The sequence below is a fragment of the Bufo bufo genome, chromosome 1, assembly GCF_905171765.1.
Source record: "Bufo bufo chromosome 1, aBufBuf1.1, whole genome shotgun sequence".
In the NCBI taxonomy this organism is placed as follows: Eukaryota; Metazoa; Chordata; class Amphibia; order Anura; family Bufonidae; genus Bufo; species Bufo bufo.
In genome coordinates this window covers 818,171,367-818,191,482 of record NC_053389.1, presented here as the reverse complement: position 1 = coordinate 818,191,482, position 20,116 = coordinate 818,171,367, and the positions used below count along the sequence as shown (strand labels likewise).

General features: G+C 45.0%; 1 protein-coding gene across 1 annotated transcript; it reads left to right on the top strand.

Moving 5' to 3' along the window:
• Positions 1–16,202: 16,202 nt before the first annotated feature.
• LOC120989154 (putative olfactory receptor 5AK3) lies at positions 16,203–17,150 on the top strand. Its single transcript, XM_040417078.1, has one exon. The coding sequence runs from the start codon at positions 16,203–16,205 to the stop codon at positions 17,148–17,150; it is 948 nt and encodes a 315-aa protein (XP_040273012.1).
• The last annotated feature ends 2,966 nt before the right edge of the window (positions 17,151–20,116 follow it).

Here is a 20,116-nt window from a genome sequence, read left to right as displayed (position 1 = left end):
GCACCATGAGCAACTTGGCTAGGTGGTGTTAAGCTTGTGCACCAGCAGATTGCTGAGCGTGCAGAGTTGTTTCCTGGCCACACATTCCTTTATGAATGGCTGTCAATGGAGAAATTGGAGAAATTAAGAAGCCACATAGTCTGTGTGGGAGAAGCAGTAACTAAAGATGACAATGACAAGGACACTTTACTGAATGTGGATACGGTCTGTATGTGGCAACAGAGAATGGGAGAACGAGGAGACTCTTGTTTCAACTGCTGGTGGCCAGGTCTATTTTCCAACTGTATCTGGAGTGCAACAGAACTTTCGTGCCTATGTTTATGTTTTAATGCCCACGACTTAATAATTTTGTCTTACTGAACTGTGGAGAAAAACTGCTATAAGGGAAATATTTGCACTGAACTGTAGGCTGCCAAGCTTGGCTTAAGACTTTCACGTTTTGAGCCTGTGCCAGTGTAACAGGGTTCCGAAGGTGCACTCGGTCCCCCATTAACCGCAGACCTGCTGCTTAGCTTCGGGAGCGAGGATCTGTGTTTGACCTCGTTCCCAGGGCGGCTTTACTAGCTGGGTGGCTTCCTGCTCCTAAGTCTGCCTTGAGCGCCAAGCTCATCACTCGGTGCTCGACTGGTTGGTCTGTCGGTCATGTGACACTGGCCACGTCACATGACCCTCACTCCCCACTATAAATACAGGCAGCCTGCTGGCCACAGGTTGCCTGTTAATTTAGGTTCCACCTGTGGTTTTGTCTTTCCTGGCGTACTTACCTCCTGCTGAATTCCTGACGATCCTCTGCCTGCTCCTTGTGTACTTTGCTGCTCTCCTGGTATTCTGACCCCGGCCTCCTCCTGACGATCCTCTGCTGACTCCTTTGGTACTACACGACTCTCCTGGTATTTATGACCCCGGCTTCTCCTGACAATTCTCTGCTTGCTCCATTTGTACTTTGTAGCTTTCCTGGTATTGACTCAGTCCGTTCACATTCTGTTGTTTGTCTGTCTGTCTTCCCTGCACTTAGTCCTAGCTAGGGATTGCCGTCCAGTTGTCCTTGTCATTAGGACTCACAAGGCAAGTAGGCAGGACCAGGGGTAAGGGTGGAGCGCAGTGGTCACTTCCCTCCCCCCTGTGTGTGTGTGTACGCGACCGTTACAGCCAGTAGTGTTTGCGGCAGCACTAGTTCCCGAGCTGACCACAGTAGAAGCAGATCTGGACCTGGCAATTTTTTTTCCTGAGGATTTGGATGTATGTTGCCTCTCATATTTATTGCTGCCATGACCACTGGCCTGCTCCTCTGATGTCTCCTCCTCCTCAGCTTCCCAATACAGCTCAAGGTACTGTACAACACACACTCATCGTCACAGTCCTTATCTTTCCTGTTACTTTTGGTACACACGAAGACAAAAATTGGTGTAGAAAATTATAAATGAGACAGGCCTGCCAGCCCACCTTCTTACACGCCCACACCACGCTTCCTTTTTTAGCCACTGGTGTGAGCAGCATAAAAGGGTCAGAAGGCACAGATTTTGCCACAACTAACTTTTGCACCAAAATCTGCGACAGATATACGCAAAAAAGTGGCATATATCTAATCATAAATGGACCCCCTTAGTATCTCCCACTTACACACCACCTCCTCATTCCCTCTCTATTGGAGTCCCTCAAGTCTATGTCCTAGGACCTCTACTCTTCTCAATCTACACCTTCGGCCTGGGATCAGCTCATAGAGTCCCATGACTTTCAGTATCACCTTTATGCTGATGACAAGCAAATTAACTTGTCTGGTGCACGTCACCTCCTTACTATCTAGAATACCGCAATCCCTATTATTATAGCTGCTATATCCTCCTTCTTCTCCTCTCTCTTTCTAAAATGTAACATGGAAAAAACTGAATTTATCATCTTTCACTCATCTCACTCAGTCCTCCCAACAGACCTATCTACATGTACCATAGTCAATGGCTGCACACTTTCCCCAGTCAACCAAGTCCATTGCCTTGGAGTAACCATTCATTCTGCTCTGTCCTTCAAGCCTCACATCCGAGCCCTTTCCACTTCCTGCTGCCTTCAACTAGAAATCATCTCTCGGGTCGCACATTCCTCAATCAGGAGTCTGAAAAAATACTGGTACATGCCCTCATCATCTCCCACTTAGACTACAGTAACATTCTCCTCTGTGGCTTCCCATCTAGCACCCTCACTACCCTGCAATTTATCCTCAACTCTACTGTCCAACTAATACACTTCTCCCTAATTACTTATCTGCCTCTCTCCTCTGCCAGTCCCTTCACTGGCTCTCCAGTGTCCAGCAAATTCAGTTTTAAATATTAACAATTGCAACGGGCCACCCCCTAGGGCCCTAAAGATGACCCGAGTACCCAGTTGTAGGAATGGCCGAGTGGTATAGGGTGGTCCAAAATGTCCCTTAATGTTTTGTGTCATGGTGCTTCTACCTGGATACGACTGGACCCCAGGCATTGGCTCCAAAGCAGCCAATAGGGGGGTATAGTTGAGGAGCTTGAAAAAATAATCCAGACCTTGTAATGAAGTTGAATAGTAGCTTTACTTTGGTAAACTTTCATCAGAAACAATCTTTAAACTTTGTCTTGTTCCCAGCAGGCTTTAGCATTAAAACTCTGTCAGGTAAACTCAACTCTTCTACATCTGTTGCTCTCTGGCACTGCTGTACTGACAGTCTGACTGTATGACTTTGCTGTATGCTGCAACTTCTCTCTGTAGTCTGTCTCTTAAGTTATACCAGGGAACTTTCTTCCTGGCTTCTGAGGCTCTAAGCTTTGACCTCCATGTCCAGCTGAGCTTAGGGTGCTCTGGCTGGCTTGTCTTGGGCTTGGGCACGTCTTGAAGATATGTGACCATGCACACCTTCACCTAGCTTGGGGAAAGCTAGGACTGACCTCTAACTGGTCCCCACCCTTCCTGCAGGAAGTGGGACTCACCCACTCCTCCACAGAGGGGGGTTAGAATGGAATGGAAAGCTCCATTCTATGTACCTGTAGTTCTGCCATGTTTGCTGCCACCTGAACATAAACAGTTGCATATAAATTGATATGAACATTATACAGGACCTGGAAATAAATGCATAGATAACGTGATATTAGCATACACAGATAGAAGCAAGGAGTGGTAATACCACTTTGGGGCGTTACACAACTACAAACTGTCCCCTCCATACATCCCTGACCTGCTTTATAGATACAGCCCCACATGTAATCTCTGATCTTCACAAGACCTCATAATAACATATTAACATAGTTTATAAAGCAGAAAAAATACATCTGTCCATCCAGTTCAGCCTGTTATCCTGCAAGTAGATCCAGAGGAAGGCCAAAAAAATAAATTCCCTCCTGACTCCAATCAGGCAATCAGAATAACTCCCTGGACCTCCTTCTTTACTCCCCTCTTATCACCTCTTTCCCCAATCACCTCTAAAACTTCTCCTGTGTATCACCCATACTCTGGAACCCTCAACATATCAGACTCTTACTTACAGTATAGTGGAAACCTTCAAAAGAAACCTGAAAAACTCACTTCTTCAGACAATCCTACAACCTACATTAACCCTGCCCCTGCTATATCACTGTATGACCAACTTTGCTAGTTTAGAATGCTCTCTCCTTCTGTACTACTTTGTAACTTGTCTTGTTCATGCTTATTATACTTTTTTTTTTTTTTTACTGTGTACATATATGAACACCTCCAGCGACATGGGATGAATGACTCAAATAATAACAAAATAAAAACTACTACTACTACTATTACTACGACCAAAAAGCCCCAAAACTTAACGTATCTGCCAAATTGGCACCCTAATGAGTTGAACTTATCATGAAAAAGCATATGATATAATAACTTGAATAAATACCTATAAAGCAATACCAGACCGCTTGCAAATCAAATACAAAACTTTATTACATAATTAAATACAGTACAGACCAAAAGTTTGGACACACCTTCTCATTCAAGGAGTTTTCTTTATTTTCATGACGATGAAGGCATCACAACTATGAATTAACATATGTGGATGTATATACTTAACAAACAAGTGTGAAACAACTGAAAATATGTCATATTCTAGGTTCTTCAAAGTAGCCACCTTTTGCTTTGATTACTGCTTTGCACACTCTTGGCATTCTCTTGATGAGCTTCAAGAGGTAGTCTCCTGAAATGGTCTTCCAACAGTCTTGAAGGAGTTCCCAGAGATGCTTAGCACTTGTTGGCCCTTTTGCCTTCACTCTGCGGTCCAGCTCACCCCAAACCATCTCGATTGGGTTCAGGTCCGGTGACTGTGGAGGCCAGGTCATCTGGCACAGCACCCCATCACTCTCCTTCATGGTAAAATAGCCCTTACTTTCAAAGTTTTCCCAATTTTTCGGCTGACTGACTGACCTTCATTTCTTAAAGTAATGATGGCCACTCGTTTTTCTTTACTTAGCTGCTTTTTTCTTGCCATAATACAAATTCTAACTGTCTATTCAGTAGTACTATCAGCTGTGTATCCACCTGACTTCTCCTCAACGCCACTGATGGTCCCAACCCCATTTATAAGGCAAGAAATCCCACTTATTAAACCTGACAGGGCACACCTGTGAAGTGAAAACCATTTCAGGGGACTACCTCTTGAAGCTCATCTAGAGAATGCCAAGAGTGTGCAAAGCAGTAATCAAAGCAAAAGGTGGCTACTTTGAAGAACCTAGAATATGACTTATTTTCAGTTGTTTCACACTTGTTTGTTATGTATATAATTCCACATGTGTTAATTCATAGTTTTGATGCCTTCAGTGTGAATCTACAATTTTCATAGTCATGAAAATAAAGAAAACTCTTTGAATGAGAAGGTGTGTCCAAACTTTTGGTCTGTACTGTACATGATTAAAAGACATCAGTACAGGGAAAGTTGACATCATCTGAAAGAAGACACAGCAAGTACAAAGTTCAAAAATTGTCCATATTGATATACAAAAGCAAATCAAATAAAGTGTGTCTTCCTCCAGATGATGTCGCCTTTCCCTGTACTGATGTCTTTTAATCATGTATTTAATTCTGTAATAAAGTTTTGTATTTGATTTGCAAGTTGTCTGGTATTGCTTTATAGGTATTTACTACTATTACTAATAATAATGTTTTTTTTATTGTACGGCATCGGTATAGTCAAATTTTGGTATGTTCTTCTCTGTATTATTTTAATCAACTTTTTCTGTTTTAAAAACCCACTCAGTTTGGCTTATTGGTGCTCAGTCTACATCATTCACATAGGGACTCTGTGCAGCAAATAACATTGTAGATTTCCCTAAGTTCTGTGGTCTAAATACTGAGATGATTCATTTCATGAGCCAATCCCCCAGAGAATCATCTTCATAACCACTCCACATAAACAAACATTACATTGTGAGATCCCATTAGGATGTGACAAATGTGGGGATTGCCTTGGGATTTCAGAATATCAACACGATCCTAAATTGCTTGAGGAGAGTAACAACTGCTAATTATGTTTTTATCATTGTCACCTTCTTACCTATTGAATGAGTCCTATGAGAATTCAGCGTAATGAGATGAAGTGATACAGAGGAATATTCCAGGGTCCTCACCGGAGAATTAATGTAGAAAATGATTTTATATGTATGTAAAAATAATATAGTACAAGATATATGATCCACAGACAACATATTATAGTCTTCATAATTTCAGTAGACTTTTGGCTTTTTGCTATCTCTTATTAATTTATCCTATTATATTAATGTATTCACTGTTACGCCCTAGTAAATCTCACAGAACAATATAAATATCATACATTTCTTGAGCGGCTACACAGCATGGTAACATATTTCCACTATTTAAGACAAAGACATCGAACATGGATTCCTAATCCCCAACCCTTTTTTTTCTCTGTTTTGTTTTTTTGTTTTTTCCTTTGTCTGGTTTTGTAGGTTGCTCTTTATCCACTTTATTCAAAAATAACTGTCCCCTCTCCTTACATTTCTGTTTCGTAATTACTTGCTTTCCAACATACAAACAATTCTGGAGCTTCTGTTCTTATGACTATGTTGTGCCATCCCTCTATTTATCCTAATATTGTAGGAATTTACAAATATTTTGCAGCCGTCTGCAATGAACGTCCGGATGGGTGTTACCAGTGTGGGGTCTGTCCCTCTACAGTGTGACACTGGCAGCACTGATTGGATAGTGTCAGACTGTGGAGGGACATGCCACTCACTGTTATATTTTAATGGACTCTGTCCCACAATACAGTTTGATTTTGGATTGTTTAAATAGGATTCAAAATAAAAACTCTGGTAGACAATGTGACAGTGGGCGGGGCAATAGAAAATGAAAGGCATGTGACACAACAACCCATTTTTCTATGTGCAAATGTATTCTTTTGCCCTGGAAAAGCTTTTCTGCCCGGCCAGTAGTGTGGAATCAGAGGGACTGTTTAGTGCGGTGGGGTCATAGTTACCCCAAGGAGAAATTGCCTTTCCACCCAAAATGTGGAGAGACTGACCTTTGTAAATCTTCGTTTTGAGAAATATGACTAGGGATGAGCGAACCCGAACTGTATAGTTCAGGTTCGTACCGAATTTTGGGGTGTTCGTGACACCGACCCGAACCAGAACATTTACGTAAAAGTCCGGGTTCGGTGTTCGGCGCTTTCTTGGTGCTTTTTGAAAGGCTGCAAATCAACAAGCGTCATACTACTTGCCCCAAGAGGCCATCACAGCCATGCCTACTATTGGCATGGCTGTGATTGGCCAGTGCAGCATGTGACCCAGGCTCTATATAAGCTGGAGTCACGTAGCGCCGCACGTCACTCTGCTCTGATCAGTGTAGGGATAGGATGCAGCTGCTGCTGTTAGGGCGAGATTAGGCAGTGATTTACTCTTCAAAAACACTTACTGAAGTGATCGATCTACAGGTGTGGATCATTCAACTTCTGCTAGTTAAATGCTCATTGTTTTTAGGCTGCCCAGAGCGTTTTTCTGTCACTTTTTTCTGGGGTGATCGGCGGCCATTTTGTGTCTTGTGGTGTGCCAGCACAAGCTGCCACCAAGTCCATTTAACCATCAATAGTGTTTTTTTTTTGTTTTTTTTGCTATATTCTACATCAGGGGCTTGACTGTGCTTGCTATTTTATTGAGGGGTGAAATACAATTGCCAAAATAGCAGTACCCTAAATCTGGTGTTTCAGCTGTGGCTAGCCAATTGTAATACTGTCTGCTGTCTGGCAAAGGATATATGTTTTTCTGGGTTGAAATACAATTCCCAAATTAGCAATTCCCTAAATTAGTGGTTTCTGCTGTAGCAGGCCAAGTTTAAATCTATCCATAAAAGGGTATATTACATTGAAGGTGCTGATAGGGTCATCCTCAATAACTTCACACGCTACCGTGCATTTCCAAGTCTAATTCTGTTCGTAAAAGGGATACCTGTCATCCAGGGCCTAAATGCTAGGCCTACAATTTATATTCAGCTAAATCTGTGGTTACTGCTGTGCCTGTATTGGTGTAATACGGTACCTAAATAGATAGCCAGATAGTGTTAGGTGCCTGTAAAAAAAGGCCTGAATTTGAATTCAATACATTGGGCCAAATTATTTTTTTCTTATTGTGGTGAACGGTAACAATGAGGAAAACATCTAGTAAGGGACGCGGACATGGTCGTGGTGGTGTTAGTGGACCCTCTGGTGCTGGGAGAGGACGTGGCCGTTCTGCCACAGCCACACGTCCTAGTGAACCAACTACCTCAGGTCCCCCCAGTCTTCTGCAGAAAGCGAACAGATGGCGCCTGAAAACCAAGCCCATCGTTCTGTCACATCACCCCCATGCATATCAGAGAAACTGTCTGAGCCTCAAGTTATGCAGCAGTCTCTTATGCTGTTTGAAGACTCTGCTGGCAGGGTTTCCCAAGGGCATCTACCTAGCCCTTCCCCAGCGGTGGAAAACATAGAATGCACTAACGCACAACCACTTATGTTTCCTGATGATGAGGACATGGGAATACCAACTCAGCACGTCTCTGATGATGATGAAACACAGGTGCCAACAGCTGCGTCTTTCTGCAGTGTGCAAACTGAACAGGAGGTCACAGAGGAAGACTGGGTGGAAGACGATGCAGGGGACGATGAGGTCCTAGACCCCACATGGAATAAAGTCGTGCCACTGACTTTCAGAGTTCGGAGGAAGAGGCAGTGTTGAGACCGAGCCAACAGCGTAGCAAAAGAAGGAGCAGTGGGCAAAAGCAGAACACCCGCCGCCAAGAGAGTTCGCCTGCTACTGGCCACCGCCATCTGGGACCGAGCACCCCAAAGGCAGCTTCAAAGAGTTCCCGGTCGTGGCAGTTCTTCAAACAATGTGCTGACGACAAGACCCGAGTGGTTTGCACGCTGTGCCATCAGAACCTGAAGCGAGGCATTAACGTTCTGAACCTTAGCACAACCTGCATGACCAGGCACCTGCATGCAAAGCATGAACTGCAGTGGAGTAAACACCTTAAAAACAAGGAACTCACTCAGGCTCCCCCTGCTACCTCTTCTGCTGCTGCCGCCTCGGCCTCTTCCTCCGCCTCTGGAGGAACGTTGGTACCTGCCGCCCAGCAAACAGAGGATGTACCACCAACACCACCACCTTCATCAATAAGCATCTCCACCATGTCACACGGCAGCGTTCAGCTCTCCATCTCACAAACATTTGAGAGAAAGCGTAAATTCCCACCTAGCCACCCTCGATCCCTGGCCCTGAATGCCAGCATTTCTAAACTACTGGCCTATGAAATGCTGTCATTCAGGCTGGTGGACACAGACAGCTTCAAACAGCTCATGTCGCTTGCTGTCCCACAGTATGTTGTTCCCAGCCGCCACTACTTCTCCAAGAGAGCCGTGCCTTCCCTGCACAACCAAGTATCCGATAAAATCAAGTGTGCATTACGGAACGCCATCTGTGGCAAGGTCCACCTAACCACAAATACGTGGACTAGTAAGCACGGCCAGGGACGCTATATCTCCTTAACTGCACACTGGGTAAATGTAGTGGCGGCTGGGCCCCAGGCGGAGAGCTCTTTGGCGCACGTCCTTCTGCCGCCAAGGATCACAGGGCAACATTCTTTGCCTCCTGTAGCCTCCTCCTCCTATTCGGCTTCCTCCTCCTCTTCTACCACCTCCTCGTCCGGTCAGCCACACACCTTCACCACCAACTTCAGCACAGCCTGGGGTAAACCTCAGCAGGCCATTCTGAAACTCATATATTTGGGGGACAGGCCCCACACCGCGCAGGAGTTGTGGCGGGGTATTAAACAACAGACCGACGAGTGGTTGCTGCCGGTGAGCCTCAAGCCCGGCCTGGTGGTGTGCGATAATGGGCGAAATCTCGTCGCAGCTCTGGCACTAGCCGGTTTGACGCACATCACTTGCCTGGCGCATGTGCTGAATTTGGTGGTGCAGAAGTTCATTCACAACTACCCTGACATGTCAGAGCTGCTGCATAAAGTGCGGGCCGTCTGTGCACGCTTCCGGCGTTCACATCCTGCCGCTGCTCGCCTGTCTGCGCTACAGCGTAACTTCGGCCTTCCCGCTCACCGCCTCATATGCGACGTGCCCACCAGGTGGAAATCCACCTTGCACATGCTGGACAGACTGTGCGAGCAGCAGCCGGCCATAGTGGAGTTTCAGCTGCGGCACGCACGGGTCAGTCGCACTGCGGAACAGTACCACTTTACCACCAATGACTGGGCCTCCATGCGAGACCTGTGTGCCCTGTTGCGCTATTTCGAGTTCTCCACCAACATGGCCAGTGGCAATGACGCCGTTATCAGCGTTACAATACCACTTCTATGTCTCCTTGAGAAAACACTTAGGGCGATGATGGAAGAAGAGGTGGCCCAGGAGGAGGAGGAGGAAGAGGGGTCATTTTAGCACTTTCAGGCCAGTCTCTTAGAAGTGACTCAGAGGGAGATTTTTTGCAACAGCAGAGGCCAGGTACAAATGTGTCCAGACAGGGCCCACTACTGGAGGACGAGGAGGACGAGGATGAGGAGGAGGTGGAGGAGGAGGATGAAGCATGTTCACAGCGGGGTGGCACCCAACGCAGCTCGGGCCCATCACTGGTGCGTGGCTGGGGGGAAACGCAGGACGATGACGATACGCCTCCCACAGAGGACAGCTTGTCCTTACCTCTGGGCAGCCTGGCACACATGAGCGACTACATGCTGCAGTGCCTGCGCAACGACAGCAGAGTTGCCCACATTTTAACGTGTGCGGACTACTGGGTTGCCACCCTGCTGGATCCCCGGTACAAAGACAATGTGCCTACCTTACTTCCTGCATTGGAGCGTGATAGGAAGATGCGCGAGTACAAGCGCACGTTGGTGAACGCGCTACTGAGAGCATTCCCAAATGTCACAGGGGAACAAGTGGAAGCCCAAGGCGAAGGCAGAGGAGGAGCAAGAGGTCGCCAACGCAGCTGTGTCACGGCCAGCTCCTCTGAGGGCAGGGTTAGCATGGCAGAGATGTGGAAAAGTTTTGTCACCACGCCACAGCTAACTGCACCACCACCTGATATGGAACGTGTTAGCAGGAGGCAACATTTCACTAACATGGTGGAACAGTACGTGTGCACACCCCTCCACGTATTGACTGATGGTTCGGCCCCATTCAACTTCTGGGTCTCCAAATTGTCCACGTGGCCAGAGCTAGCCTTTTATGCCTTGGAGGTGCTGGCCTGCCCGGCGGCCAGCGTTTTGTCTGAACGTGTATTCAGCACGGCAGGGGGCGTCATTACAGACAAACGCAGCCGCCTGTCTACAGCCAATGTGGACAAGCTGACGTTCATAAAAATGAACCAGGCATGGATCCCACAGGACCTGTCCATCCCTTGTGCAGATTAGACATTTATAACTACCTCCCCTTAACCATATATTCTTTTACTCCAGGGCACTTCCTCATTCAATCCTCTTTTTTTAATTTTACCATTATATTGCGGGGCAACCCAAAGTTGAATGAACCTCTCCTCTGTCTGGGTGCCGGGGCCTAAAAATATCTGACAATGGCCTGTTCCAGTGGTGGGTGACGTGAAGCCTGATTCTCTGCTATGACATAAAGCCTGATTCTCTGCTATGACATGAAGCCTGATTCTCTGCTATGACATGAAGCCTGATTCTCTGCTATGGGACCTCTCTCCTCTGTCTGGGTGCCGGGGCCTAAATATCTGAAAGTGGCCTGTTCCAGTGGTGGGTGACATAAAGCCTGATTCTCTGCTATGGGACCTCTCTCCAATTGATATTGGTTCATTTTTTTTATTTTTATTTTTTTAAAATATATTTCCCTATCCACATTTGTTTGCAGGGGATTTACCTACATTTTGCTGCCTTTTGCAGGCCTCTAGCCCTTTCCTGGGCTATTTTACAGCCTTTTTAGTGCCGAAAAGTTAGGGTCCCCATTGACTTCAATGGGGTTCGGGTTCGGGTTCGGAACGAAGTTCGGGTCGAGTTCGGCCGAACTTCTCGAACCTGAACATCCAGGTGTTCGCTCAACTCTACTTGGCAGCCAAACTTGATTTGTGGCTGCAACTGGCCGAATTTGCCCTGGAAAAGCTTTTCTGCCCGGCCAGTAGTGTGGCATCAGAGCTAGTGTTTAGTGCGGTGGGGTCATAGTTACCCCAAGGAGAAATTGCCTTTGAGAGACTGACCTTTGTAAAGATGAATCAGGCGTGGATAAGCCAGATTTCCACACGCCATTGCCAGATGCATCAGACTAGATCAATCAGGGTACCACACTAAAGCTTTGTCAAAAGAGAGACGCTTCTTCTGACCACCTGCTTCAGCTAAAATTCAGATGCTGCCACCCACCTGATGCCACACACCTGCTGCCATGTGCTCCTATTGCCACCCACCATCTTGTGCTTTGATTGCCACTGCTTTTGCTCCCCACCTCCCCACTGTGAGACAGGGCCACTGTGCTGACTGCTCATACGGTTGCCAACACACCACTGTGTCACTAGGCCACTGTACAGACTCCTCATGCTGTTGTCACCACACCACTGTGTCACTGGGCCGCAGTGTTGTCTCCTCATACTCTCGCTGCCACACCACTATGTTAGTGGGCCACTCTGTTAACTCTTCATGCTGTTGCCACCCTCACCACTCTGTAAAGCAACTTTTCTGACTTCTTAATTTGTTGCCTCCACACCACTGTGTCAATGGGCAACTGCGCTGACTCCTCGTGCTATTGCCACCACATCACTATATCACTGGGCCACTGTGCTGACTGCTCATGCTGTTGCCACCCTCACCACTCTGTGTCAAGACCACTGTGCTGACTCCTCATGCTGTTGAAACCACCTCACTGTGTCACTGGGCCACTGAACTGACTCCTCATGCTGTTGCCACCACACCACTATGTCACTGGGCCACTGTACTGACTCCTCATGCTGTTGGCACCACACCACTGTTTCACTGGACCACTCTGTTAACTCTTCATGCTGTTGTGACCCTCACCACTCTGTGACAGTGCAATTGTTCTGACTTCTCAAGCTGTTGCCACCTTACCACTGTGTCAATGGCCACGGTGTTGACTCCTCGTGCTGTTGCCATCCTCACCACTCTGTTACAGGGCCACTGTTCTGACTTCTCATGCTGTTGCCACCCTCACCACTCTGTGTCAAGACCACTGTGCTGACTCCTCAAGCTGTTGCTACCACATCACTGTGTTACTGGACCACTGTGTTGACTTCTTGTGCTGTTGCCACGACACCACTATGCCACTGGGCCACTGTGCTGACTCCTCATGCTGTTGCCACCCTCAACACTCTGTGACAGGACCACTTTTCTGACTCCTCATGCTGTTGCCACCATACCCCTCTGTGACGCCGCCATTATTGTCCCTGTATGGCTTTGTTGACATCACCATTTATTTTTCCCTTCTTCTGATCTCTCAAAAGGACGGAAAAATAAGAAACACAATGGATCCTTCCTGTGGAGCATCTGTAAGCCCTGTGTCACATGGTCCCTATTTTGCATCAGGATTGAATCATGATTTGGTAGCCAAAAGCAGGAGTGGGTACAAAACACAGAAGACATGCAAATATTCCATTCACGTGTCATCTCTGTTTTGGATCCACTCCTATTTTTTTTTTTTTGGCCTTAGCAATACTGATGAATTATTAACCAAATGCTGACCGTGTGAAGAATGATGCTCAAAGGACAGGATCCGTATATTTTTTTTCTTATGACAGATGAGAAGAAGGGCAAAATAAACAGTGACGTCAATACAAACTTACTGCTGACACCCTCTCCACTTGTCTCAGCGTGTAACAGAACAGGTTCTGTAGACATCTATGTGGATTTAGCTGATGACGGTGAAAAAGCAGTGCGCTCTTTCACTCTATAATAGAATCTTGGGCCATGGCACGGTTCTTTATACCCGGCACTAACATTGACCTGTAAGGCTGAGTTCACCCTTGAGTTATTTGGTCAGTTTTGGCCCTGTGACTGCCCAAATAAGTGAAGTGTGCAGTGATTCTAAGAGTAACGCCTGGCATCTGCATGTCATACGGACTCACAGCATTATTTCACTACCACAGCAGACTGCCTATGCGTGTTACTGCATTGCACAATGTTCTGCACCACTATACAGGGTCTTAACAGCCAGAAAATTGCAGTTTTTTTGTCGTGAAAAATTTGGATCAAATCTTTTTGGGAAATTCAGCGAACCGTCCAAATCTAATTTTTGAGAAATTCGCTCAAATCTAGTCAAAACTATAACATCAGAGGCAAAGTCATCAAATATGCAGCAGGTGAAAGATCCAGGACCCTGAGAGCCTACAAACACAACTTGTGAGGCAGGAAGACCAAACACAGGCAACCGTGGTCAGCTGTTGCCTGTTTGAATACCATATAGACAGGAAACACAGGAAGCTGGTACTGAGTCTAATTGGCCGGTAGTCCCTGCTCCATGATAGGCCGATCATCCCAACTGTCAGCTGGACTGGTTAACAAGGTAATGAAATTATGATGGCAGTGCCACATTATGGAGGCTGGATTCATTGCAGGATTGTGGATGGCAGTAAAAAAAAAACAAAAAAAAAATGATTTGCTACACGCAGACAGCACCTAAAAATCACATACAGTGGGATGCGAAAGTTTGGGCAACCTTGTTAATCGTCATGATTTTCCTGTATAAACCGTTGGTTGTTACAATAAAAAATGTCAGTTAAATATATCATATAGGAGACACACACAGTGATATTTGAGAAGTGAAATGAAGTTTATTGGATTTACAGAAAGTGTGCTATAATTGTTTAAACCAAAATTAGGCAGGTGCATACATTTGGGCACCACAAAAAAAGAAATTAAATCAATATTTAGTAGATCCTCCTTTTGCAGAAATTACAGCCTCTAAACGCTTCCTGTAGGTGCCAATGAGAGTCTGGATTCTGGTTGAAGGTATTTTGGACCATTCCTCTTTACAAAACATCTTTAGTTCATTCAGGTTTGATGGCTTCCGAGCATGGACAGCTCTCTTTAAGTCACACCACAGATTTTCAATTATCTTCAGGTCTGGGGACTGAGATGGCCATTCCAGAACGTTGGACTTGTTCCTCTGCATAAATGCCTTAGTGGATTTTGAGCAGTGTTTAGGGTCGTTGTCTTGTTGAAAGATCCAGCCCCAGTGCGGCTTCAGCTTTGTCACTGATTCCTGGACATTGGTCTCCAGAATCTGCTGATACTGAGTGGAATCCATGCGTCCCTCAACTTTGACAAGATTCCCAGTCCCTGCACTGGCCCCACAGCCCCACAGCATGATGGAACCACCACCATATTTTACTGTAGGTAGCAGGTGTTTTTCTTGGAATGCTGTGTTCTTTTTCTTCCATGCATAACGCCCCATGTTATGGCCAAATAACTCAATTTTAGTTTCATCAGTCCACAGCACCTTATTCCAAAATGAAGCTGGCTTGTCCAAATGTGCTTTAGCCCACCTCAAGCGGCACTTTTTGTGCTGTGGGCGGAGAAAAGGCTTCCTCTGCATCACTCTCGCATACAGCATCTCCTTGTGTAAAGTGCGCCGAATGGTTGAACGATGCACAGTGACTCCATCTGCAGCAAGATGATGTTGTAGGTCTTTGGTGCTGGTCTGTGGGTTGACTCTGACTGTTCTCACCATTCGTCGCTTCTGTCTATCCGAGATTTTTCTTGGTCTGCCACTTCGAGCCATAACTTGAACTGAGCCTGTGGTCTTCCATTTCCTCAATATGTTCCTAACTGTGGAAACAGAAGCTGAAATCTCTGAGACAGCTTTCTATATCCTTCCCATAAACCATCATGGTGAACAGTCTTTGTCTTCAGGTCATTTGAGAGTTGTTTTGAGACCCCCATGTTGCTACTCTTCAGAGAAAATAAAAAGAGGAGGGAAACTTACAATTGACCCCCTTAAATACTCTTTCTCATAATTGGATTCACCTGTGTATGTAGGTCAGGGGTCACTGAGCTTACCAAGCCAATTTGAGTTCCAATAATTAGTTCTAAAGGTTTTGGAATCAATAAAATGACAACAGTGCCCAAATTTATGCACCTGCCTAATTGTGTTTAAACAATTATAGCACACTTTCTGTAAATCCAATAAACTTCATTTCACTTCTCAGATATCACTGTGTGTCTCCTATATGATATATTTAACTGACATTTTTTATCATAACAACCAACGATTTATACAGGAAAATCATGACGATTAACAAGGTTGCCCAAACTTTTGCATCCCACTGTATATCGCAAATCAACAAGCTTTCTGCAAATTTCTAACCAAACATATTATTCATTGTTTAGTTTTATACTGTTTTATTTTCAGTTATAAGAAGCCTCTCCCAGTGAGCCATCTAACTATCAGTTAATCTAAATGACTGGTCCCATCTGTCTACTTCAGTCACTTGAGTGCGATTATTGTGCCCGGATCCTGTGGGAATTTTTGTTTATCTGACATTATAAAATCCATCAGCATGAAAGGATTTTTTTCATTGCCATCAAAAGACCCAACAAGGCTTATACAGTATATCACAGCTGAAAATACCCCAGACCCCTTCTCAGCCTCATCCGAGGGGGATCAATAGTAAGTAGAATATAGTACCTAATATTATTTTTAGGACTATACAATTCAGGTCTTCTCAGATATGTAACTGCTTACATTTTCTCAATTTATAGGAGAAAATATGTGTGAGGAGAATCAGACACAAGTCACTCAGATACGTCTTCTTGGATTCCGAGGTCTACACAAATACAAGACTCTCCTATTCATTGGTCTTTTCCTGACTTATGTATTTATCATTGTTGGAAACCTTCTAATCATCCTTTTAGTGACCACTTTTGACCACCTCAAAACCCCAATGTTCATCTTTCTGAAACACTTATCCATAGCTGATGTTTTAGTAACCACCAGCATTGTGCCCATGATGTTGGGCATAATATTTGACGAGGAGGGAATTTTGCCCCTTTGGGCCTGTATAATGCAGTTGTTTTCCTTTGGTATATTTGGATTTGTTCAATGTTTCCTCATTGCTGTCATGTCGTATGATCGATACTTGGCCATTTGCCATCCATTACGTTATTCTTCACTGATGAGTCCAGATATTTGTCTCCAGCTCATTATTGGGTCATGGTTTTTAGTCACTGTGTTGACATCAAGTGAGTTCTTTATTTTCATACAGTTTAAGTTCTGTGGTTTGAATTACATTGACCATTTTTTCTGTGACTCTGGTTCCATGGTGGAATTGACCACTTCAGACATTTCAGTTTTCATGTTACAACACTTTGTTTTTTGTATCTTTGGGATATTTTTTCCATTTACGTTTATCATTATGACCTACATTTTTATTTTCTTCACCATCCTTAAAATTTCTTCAGCTTATGGTAGAAGAAAAACCTTCTCCACTTGTAGCTCTCTCCTGATCACAGTATGTGTATATTATGGAACCCTAATTACAGTTTATATGGCTCCATCTAATGAAAGAACATCCACTACCAATAAATACAGATCTCTCTTGTACATAGTAGTGACACCAGTGATGAACCCCATCATCTACAGCCTGAGGAACAGTGAGATCAAGAGAGCTATCCAAAAGATGATGAGTTACATCTTTCAAAATGGATGGAAAAGATGAAACATTTACTTCAAAGGTGCAGTGCTACATGATGGCCCCATTTAATATTGGTTTACAGAAGCACCAGCATTTTCTTGACCTGCAACATGCGCTATGGCCTAAACATAGAACAGTATCTATAGAGTAAAAGTAGGGTGAGCACTCAACAGATGGCGTTTTGGAAATTAAAAGTTTAATTAAACACTAAAATAATGTTAAAATGCTAAAATACATACATAATGAAGGATAGATAAGTATATACGATTTCATATATTCAACATATAACAATTCGCATGGATAAGCAATTGTCCCATTAGGTATGGGCGGTCTCTTTACCGGAATAGAGCCTCAACTCCCGCGAGAAGTCGGTGAGTCTGCGAAGTAGCGTGCAGAGCCACGCCAACTGTGTCCTGCGTTGCCCTCGCTAAACTAGAGGAAGGCTTGGGACAGACACGAGGAAGGTAAGACATAGCTGCCTCCGCAATCTGTCCAAACACCATGTCTTACCTTCCTCGTGTCTGTTCCAAGCCTTCCTCTAGTTTAGCGAGGGCAACGCAGGACACAGTTGGCGTGGCTCTGCACGCTCCTTCGCAGACTCACCGACTTCTCGCGGGAGTTGAGGCTCTATTCCGGTTTAGTCCGTTCACGTGACTTGTATCCAGCGCAACAGGCACAACAGAGAGTCTGTCTTACTTCCAGGTATTTTTTGTAGTTATTAGATTTCTCGCATGGCCATGCAAGTTACTGCGGAGATATTTTCTTCTTTATTAAAGCGATCCAGCCCAATGATCCAGCACAAGATTTTAATCAGCGAGTACAAAGCTGAACATATATATAATACGATATTGGGTGATATCACTGAAGACGTGCCATCAACCAGCACATGAGAGTGTTGAGAGAGACGCTCCAGTAGGGGAATACGAAACCTATACAGGACATTTATACTATATTTAACAACTATATATTTTATATTATAATGTCCTATAAAGAGACCGCCCATACCTAATGGGACAATTGCTTATCCATGCGAATTGTTATATGTTGAATATATGAAATCGTATATACTTATCTATCCTTCATTATGTATGTATTTTAGTATTTTAACATTATTTTAGTGTTTAATTAAACTTTTAATTTCCAAAACGCCATCTGTTGAGTGCTCACCCTACTTTTACTCTATAGATACTGATTTTTGACCAGAGGGTGGGTGTCCCTCTTGCGGGTTAGCATCACCAATTTAATAATTTCGTCCTGAGTGAGCCACCATCTTTGAATATTTGATTGACTAAACATAGAACACCTACATTTTTTTCATTGCTGCTTATGTACTTTGTATTCGTGAGGCTGCTTTACCCAAATTTCACATGACTGTTCATTGTGACGGACAAATATTTGTGGTTACTGGTAAATATATGCCTTAGAAAAATAATTTACACGTATCTAATTTCCAACTTTTGGCAGTAGGTGAGAAAAGCTGGTTTCTGTTCCAGCATGACTCTGCCCCTTTGCACAACTTGAGCTTTATAAAAATAACTTTTTGATTTCTGCAGGACGAGTTCAACTTTTTAATAGCACCATTTAATTTACAATTAAAAAAAATATAAATCTTTGTGTGACACAGTGAAAGGTTTGGTGTGGAGAGGAAGTTTTTTTCCTGCCAGCATGTGCTGCTGGACTGATTGACACCCAAGTGAGGTCAAGCACCGGGCCGGATCTCATATGCCGGTCCGAGCTTTGCTGACAGCTGACTATCTTAAAAGGCTAGCAGAACGGCAGTAGGTGTTATGTGAGGCCTGTGGCTGGATGTTGGCTAGCGGCCTGTCTGGGAGGATAGGTTAGCGAACACCTGGACTTGTCCGTCTTCCGTGGCACCAGCAGCACAGTGTTAATTAATTACTAGGACTGGACCTTTTTAAGTGGTACCCGCGGCTGTATTGAGCAACAGGACTTAAAACCTAAGGTGACTTTTGTTTTTGTTAACCTGCTTCTGTGAATAAACACTGAACTTTAAGAACTGTTTTGTGCCTCTGTACTGCGTTCACTTACCCTGCCTACCAGAGCGAATCCCCACAATTGGTAGCAATGATGCGTGCATACGCAGCGAGGCTGAAGCAAAACTGGAATTTTTTTTTTTTTTTTATGTCCTGGATTAGGCCCTCTAAATTGCAACCAGTGTCAATGGACAAGATGGAGGCTGTAGTGAAGGCCCTCTTGGAGGCCAACCAGCAACAGCAAGAAACAAACCAGCACTAACAGGAGGCTAATTAGTGACAGCAAGAAATGAACCAGCTGCTGCTGCAACATGTGATGGCCTTACAGACGGCAGGAGCATCACATTGGGTCCACGATGCCCGGAAAGCAGTCCGCACGGCGATCCCCAAAATGGCTCTAATGGATGATGTTGAGACCTACCTGGTGGTGTTCAAGAAGGTGGCCGTGAGGGAGAGTCTATCCCGAGACCAGTGGGCTGAGGTCATCGCTCCATTCCTGGCATCAGGACCCCAACAGGTTCACTTTGATTTACCAGACGAGCAAGAGGTGGACTACAATAAAGTCAAGGGTGAGATCCTGGCACGACTGGGGGTGAAAGTGTTGGTCCAGGCTCAGCACGTGCATCAGTGGGAGTTTAACACGGCCGAGCCAGTTAGACCACAATATTATGATTTGCTGCACCTGTTGCAAAAATGGCTTCAGCCCAAGCTTCTAAATTCTACTGCTATGCTCGACCCTATTGTGACTGACAAGTTCTGGAGGGCTTTGCCACACCCCCTCCAGCACTGGGTTGGCCAGATGTCTCCTGCACTATCCCATTGTTCCCAGCCCTGTGGACAGCAGTAATACCTCCCTATCCCCAAGAGTCAGGGACAGCCCTAGTGGATTGGCCTTGCTCAGACGGGGTGCCCGAGCCCTGGGAACCCGAGGCAGAAGGGCCAGTGGTAGGGGTGACCGCCACACTGGTGGATGAGGAGGAGACCACCCCGCTAAAT